Source organism: Cryptomeria japonica, chromosome 7 (genome assembly GCF_030272615.1).
Source record: "Cryptomeria japonica chromosome 7, Sugi_1.0, whole genome shotgun sequence".
Taxonomy (NCBI): domain Eukaryota; kingdom Viridiplantae; phylum Streptophyta; class Pinopsida; order Cupressales; family Cupressaceae; genus Cryptomeria; species Cryptomeria japonica.
In genome coordinates, this window is record NC_081411.1 from 302,805,467 (window position 1) to 302,813,063 (window position 7,597).

The window sequence follows — 7,597 nt, forward strand, 5'->3', positions numbered from 1 at the left end:
TACGGTAAGGCTGAGACTTTTCAAACATGCTTCATCCTTCTTCCAGAGAATTACAAACGTTTTGCAGTATTGGTAAGATGAACTCATATTGGTTGATTGACAATAGTTTTACGGCTTCTAAGTCGGGTTTAATCTAGAAGAACTGAATGGTAGTTGCAGACTTCTCAAGGCTTTCCAAATTTATCTCGTCAAATACGTCAGAACAATTATAGATCTCTTGAAATGATTAACGGAAAAGTATTATTTGTCAAATACAAGGTACTAACTTAAGTATTATTAGTCAAATACAAGGTACTATTTTTTTTAGTGGCGTATTATATTAGAAAACAATTATAAGGGACATATAGTAGTTCTTTCTGGTTTTTTTTTCCTATTTTTAGGCTGTTTTCGTTATATTTAAATGTTTTGTAAATCTCTGTAACAAAATACTTTTGGGTTGATTAAATTTTAAAAAAATTTCTATATTCTATTCGTATTCATATTTAAGTAATTATCAGATTTTTATTATTCAAATTCTAACTTTGACAATTAAACTGGATAATGTCAAAGAATAGCCCTGAGCAGTAGCCATGAGGATCCGTATTTCGTAAGTTTACTCAATCGAAATAGTGTTGTGAATTGTCACGAGAAGTAAGACAACGATCGTAATTGCGGATCATCTATAAATTCGGTCATTTTTCACCTCAATTCACAACCTTCAGCAGTTAGATTCGTTTTGAATTCGACTATATACGAGGAGCTAGATTACAAATGAGAATGGAGATTGTATTCTTTTTAATTTCATGTCTGCTTTTATTTACGAATCATCATCACCTGCTTTGTCCCGTGGAGGCAGCGCAGAACTCAGGTCATTGTTTTTTTTAAAGCTTTTGCTTGAAATCAATTTACATTTAGAGAAATACCCATAAAAAATTTGATCATATCTTTTTCTTATGTAACATGTACGTTTTTGATGTCCGCAGAATATCCGTATTCGTTTATGACAACAGATGCTGAAAAGGCGGCTGCGAGAACGTATGATTACATTATCGTTGGAGGAGGTGCAGCTGGATGTCCTCTGGCAGCAACACTGTCACAGAATTATACTGTTTTAGTATTGGAGAGGGGAGGCTCTCCCTATGGAAATCCCGTCACTGCAGACAATAAAGTCTTTTACAAGGTCTTTGGCAACGCCAGTGATTATCCCTATGAACTTGAGGGATTTGTGACAGAAGATGGAGTGCAGACAGCGAGAGGAAGGGTTCTGGGAGGTGGAACATCCGTCAATGCTGGCTTCTACAGCAGGGCAAGCCTTCAATATATTCGAAATATGGGATGGGATGAGAAGATTGTAAATGAGTCATATGAATGGGTGGAGAAATCGAATGCCTTCAAGCCAGACAAGCTTTTTGTGTGGAGTTCTGCAGTCCGGGATGGGCTTTTAGAAGCTGGGGTGCTTCCTTATAATGGGTATACTCTGAATAATTTGGAGGGAACCAAGATAAGTGCTACAATTTTTGACAACAATGGAAAGAGACACACAGCTGCAGATCTTCTGCAACATGCAAATCCAGATAACATTATAGTTCTTCTGAATGCTACAGCCAGCAGAATCCTCTTTGATTCCTCCTCAGGTGCGTATGTATGTTCTGTATTCTGTATCTGTCTATATCTTCCTTATTTTTGTTTAAGTTGAAAGAATAAATTCTATTACAAACTCTGATTTTTATTTTCTATAGATTTTGACTTTCAGATTGTGATTAACGTTGCAGGGAAGTTGAAGGCTACTGGTGTGGAATTCACCGGCACCAATGGCAAGTCTTATCAAGTATCAACCAACAAATCAACAAATTTGAGTGAGGTTATTTTGTCTGCAGGACCCATAGGTAGCCCCCAACTTCTACTATTAAGTGGAATAGGTCCATCAGATGAACTAGAAAAATTGAATATTGCTGTGCATTTAGATTTGAAATTAGTAGGAAAACGGGTTCAAGATCCACCTCGTGCAACAGTTATCATTGAATCCCCTAAACCCTTGGAATTTGGTAACATACAGATTGTAGGTATAATAGACAATTCAAACATTTACATTGAGCCTACTAGCTATTTCACAGAAATAAATGCCACACATAATGAATATTATGGTGTAATTTTTAGTAAGGTGGCATACCCCTTATCAACAGGTGAGCTAAAGCTTAGAAGCAAAGATCCCCGAGATGTCCCTTCTGTGAGATATAACTATTATTCCAATCCTTCTGATCTAAAAGAATGTATGCTTGGTGTGAAGACATTGACTCGTATTAGCATGACATCATCTCTTCAAAAATTTGCATTTAATGTTAGTGGGAACTCAAAGATGCTTCAATATAGTGGATCGGCATTACCACAAAATCCATCCGACAATGATGCCTTGGCCAAGTTCTGCAAAGATACACGTTCATCAATATGGCATTTTCATGGAGGCTGTCAAATTGATCTTGTAATTGATAAAATGCATCATGTAAAAGGGGTTGATAGTCTAAGGGTTGTTGACAATTCTATTTTCAAGGATAGTCCAGGAACAAATCCACAAGCCACTACTATGATGCTTGGACGGTAATATTCTTATTAGTAAATACAGATTATTTTATTAGAAAAGATTTTTATTAAAAAATTTTAATATATCATTTTAATGATAATCTTTTTTTTCTTAATGTATGCAGGTATATGGGACTTCACATCCTCAAAGAACGCATTGGAAACTAAAAATTCTACAAATTATAATATCTTCAAAATAAAATGTTATATATTGTATTCTTCATTAGACATTATCCAAAATAATATCGTTTGTGATGTAATTTTAGATTACATAAATAATTGATAATGTACTTTATCATTATGTAAAGGATTGTTGATTATATTTGATAATATTCTAAAATGGGGCAAGGTTTGAGGATTTCAATTCATTTTTTCATATTTTCTATTTAATTATTGCTAATGACATATTTTTTAGATTCATGTTCGTAAGATAGGTGGTTGGATATCAACAATAAAATTTATTCATGAAAATTAAGTTTTTAAGAATGCATTAAAGGTATGGCTATTTATTTTATTTTTCAAATTCTAACATGAAAGATTTGTTGAAATAAGAACTAAATGAAAAATTTAGTCTTTGTTAGATATGTATTGATGGTCAGAAAAAAAATATTGATACTTTTCTTGTAGAGTTGAAGATCACATATATCAAATTCTATAATTTTTAATGTATGATAATTTCAATTAATATTGCTGTCACAATTTCATAGTTTAATACAAGTTAATCTCAAATTTGAATTTGACAATTAAGTATTCTAATCAATATAGCTCAACAAAAACAATAAAAGGAAATTAGATAGAATGTGCTTCCTTGCATGCTTATTTTAATTGAAACCAAAATCAATAATACACTAAAGATAGATAGAATAAATATATCAAGGATATATAAGAATACATTTAAAGTTATATATATTAATATCATAAACCCTTCTATTAAGTATAATACCATATGCCTTTTAACTAATGTCATTTCAAAAAGTATGGAATTTTCAGTACACATTGAAAACAAAAATAACACTAAACATTAATCTATGTTTTGAATAGCTAAATATGTCATGTTTCTTAGGTTTAAAATGTGGAATCATCTTTATTTACAAAAATAACATCAAACAACATTAAATTCTCATAATACAAAAGAAGAAAATCTAGGAGCCAAACTTGCAAGGTATGGGATCACGGGTCATTATTCGCCCCTATACGTGGACAAGGAGTAGGAACCAGGAGAATAGTACCTCTAGGTTCATCATGGAAGAGCTCAAGGACATCAAGAAGGGTATGATCTCAAAGAATTCAGAGCTGATGTGTAATGCCCCGATAGGAAACCCTGAAGGGATTAAGCTAAAACACATGAATAGAGTGCAAATATATATTTTTAAAATTAAACACAACATAATGATACAATGAGTTATCAAAGTTCAAATTACGTGCAGCAGAAGACTTAAATAACACCTAAAGAGTTTCCCAACGTGATTACTTAATTCAACACTTAACTCAACTCATGCTAATCAATCCAATTAAGCTGATTAACTTAATGAAAAGATAATAATTTAAACCAGGATAAATTCATTCGGTAAGTTAAAATTATAGATAACATGTTGAGTTCATCCATTAAGGTTAAAAATATAGATAACCTGATTAAGTTCATCCATTACAATTTAACCATACATTACGTTCAAACTTTCATTAAAACATAAGTCATGCATCTAATTTTATTACATACTTTAATTTCATTATAAACTAACGAATACTTTCCATGCATAATTTAATTGCATTATCACCAACTGAAAAAAATCCACTATTTAAATCTACATTCTTCATGATCCAAATTACTACATTTAATAAGATGACTACATACATGCATTTAAGATCAAAATCATCTAAACCACATTATACATTATAACCATAATGCCATCCATACATGGTAAATTAAATAGGAAATAGAAGAACATAAACACCATATAACACCGAAATGATATTAGAGTTCACCCCTAGAAGGCTACATCTCCGAGTTTGCTCAACTACAAAACCCCTCTGAAAAAATAATAGGGTGAAGAATACATAAGATCACATCATTTACATCCTGCTATCAAGGTATTCATAAACCAATAATACATACGACCATATCAGTCCAATAGATACTTGAATGATCCCTGAATAGGAGAAAAGATCCAATTGAACATAATAGGAAGAAAATACAATAATCAACTGGAGCACCCGTGAAACTAAGTCTTCGTAATCCATCAAAAGAAACCCATGGTCTAACATGAATATCAGGTTCTCACAAGGGCATAAACAACAAGATGACTCCACAATAGTGCTCCTATTGAACACAACACAACAACACACTAGCGAACACAAGGGACACGTGTCATCATATAACCTGGTATGGCTACCATTGTAGGCCTCCATAGGTTCTGACCCCATCTACTGGGTTACCCTAGCAACCTTTTCCGAACCTCCGGCCCATCCAAGTCTCATGTGGACCCAACACATCATTTTGTGAAGACAAGGGTGTTGTTTTGCCATTTCAGGCCTTCTTACTACATCCTGAGTCTGTACTAGCACTCATCCCATGCGTGAGGCAGAATCATCTTCTCAGTGTTTTCAATAACTAAACTCTCTAATATTCTATTAGGTTATCACTTATTTAGACTCTTTCGATGGGTTACCCAACAACCACTTTGGGCGTGGCCCCCATTCAAAAGCCACTTTCCCATATGACACTAGACCATAATAAGACAAACTTGTAAACCAAGGAATACACTAGGACAAGATTATGGAGTTCAATATGGCAGGAATACCCACATGGTCAAATGAGTCTTCATATGAAGTGCACTGATTGATGGTACTCTAACTAGAGACATGACCAACTATGGTCAACCACATACCAACATATCAACACTCACATAAAGGACATGATCAGATACAACACCATCACATGAAAATAGTCAAAACTTGAGATCAAGGACATAAGAAGATACCCAAATCAACATACAACAATATCCAACAATCACAATCAAGGACTTGCTATTTTTTAAGCAAATGCAAGTACAAAAAAATTAAACATGCATAGGCATAGATCAGAAAGGAAAATATTCTTCCATATTGTTTAAACACAACAATCAATCCAATTTTCTAAATGTTCTAATTTGATTGTGAATTGTCTACCTTGTCTAGGTACATGTTGCTCATGGTTTACTAACTCACTAAAGTTCGTTTCGCATCATAAAATAACTTAAATACGTCATCATGAGTTTTCAAACCAAATTCACATGAATATAATTAAATAAACATCAATCAACTAAAATATGATATTTATTCTTCAAAATAAAACATCATTCTCATACTAGTTCAAAAATAATTTCTCAAAACTCATCATTTCCAAAACCAAGTTACACTTTTCAGATTAAGGAATATACATTAAAGAAACCAATAATAGATAAACATTTCACAAATAAAATAATACTTTCTTGCATATATGTTATAAAAAATACAAATTAAATATTAATTAATATATATATATATATTAATCCACAATTAATAAAATATATACTAATTAATAATTAATAATAGAATTACAAATTAAATATTAATGTATGTATGTGTGTATATATATATATATATTAATCCACAATTAATAAAATATACTAATTCATAATTAATAATTAAAAATACTATTTAAATTTTTTTAATGAAATATATTAAAAACTTTTAAATAATATAAAATTAATTAACTTCAATAAAATTTTGTTTTTATTTTAATTTATAATAAAAAAACAAAGCAAACCATGGGAGGGGAGGGGGGCACATCCCTTTCATGGGAGTGGAGGTTGCCCTCACTGTGGAGGCTGCAGCCCCCAGTGTGGACGCGGACCCGCGACATCCACACTATGGAAGTGGGTCTCTATGGCCACACTGTGGGCGTAGAGCTCTACGACCACACTATGGTCATAGGCCTCAAAGGTTGCGAACCGTGGGAGGGCAGCATGAGTTGAGCCTCGGCTCCCCCACCCTCTGAAACCTAAAATCCACCTAAAATAAATTTTTATATATATATATTTTTGTTTTGAATTTAATATAGATATTTTTCTTAAAATATGAAAACCCCCAAATTCAAAACACAGTCTTAGACTGAGACAAAAAAATAGAAATGTTTCCAGAATAACAAGCTTTTTTTAAATATTAAAAATTGTTGAATAACGAGTCCCAGAATAGATAAAACTGGGCAAATTTCTCCATCCAAATACCATATTTGGGCAAATAGAAATAATTTTACACACATTCATCCAACTAATTTGCAAAACACAAACTAATATGCATATATTTAAACCCCAAACCCAAATTCAATCTAGAAATCAATCTGAGAAAAAAAGAAACTGATTTGAAAACAAAGGAATGAATTCGAGGGATAAATTCAAAATCTCATTGCTATTCTTCTCTATTCACCAATCTAAAATATTTTTCAACAAACAAACACATTTCTTTCAAAACCAATTAGTAAATTTATTTGGCAACAAAAGAGATTAATAGAAATCTACCACCATATGCAATCCTGGAAGCAATTTCCTGAAGAGCCCAACCTGCAAGCTCAAGAAATTCCTCCTTCCCCAAATGCCCAAAATTTCTCCATCCAAAAATATTTTTCCAAAAATAACTCTCCAAAAATAATCCTTTTCCAAATATTTTCCAAACCTAGGTTAAATGGAAAATGTTTGACCAAAATTTTCATTTTTGGATTTAAAATACTTTATTTAAAATAAAATAAAAAATCATTCTTTTCAACAAATCAACTATACTAAACTTGCTTTTCTTTTTTTTTTAAAAGTTGATTTTTGCAGTTAATTGAAACTAACATTTCTATTTTCAAAGAAAATTTAATCTTTCCTTTCAAATGCATAAACTGAATAAATTTATCATTTAAAATTGACCATTTAATTGAACTTTCTACCAACTTGAATTGAGCAGTTCTAATTAACCATTTAACCAATTGATCAAACTTTCTACCAACTTTCCACCTAGGTTAAAATTAATTTAGTCCCTTAAA

General features: G+C 31.8%; 1 protein-coding gene across 1 annotated transcript; it reads left to right on the forward strand.

Moving 5' to 3' along the window:
- Positions 1-690: 690 nt before the first annotated feature.
- Positions 691-2,902, forward strand: LOC131037226 (protein HOTHEAD). Its single transcript, XM_057969295.2, has 4 exons — positions 691-847; positions 963-1,613; positions 1,752-2,574; positions 2,682-2,902. Exons 1-4 carry the CDS (start codon positions 751-753, stop codon positions 2,722-2,724), a joined length of 1,614 nt encoding a protein of 537 aa, XP_057825278.2. The 5' UTR covers positions 691-750; the 3' UTR covers positions 2,725-2,902.
- The last annotated feature ends 4,695 nt before the right edge of the window (positions 2,903-7,597 follow it).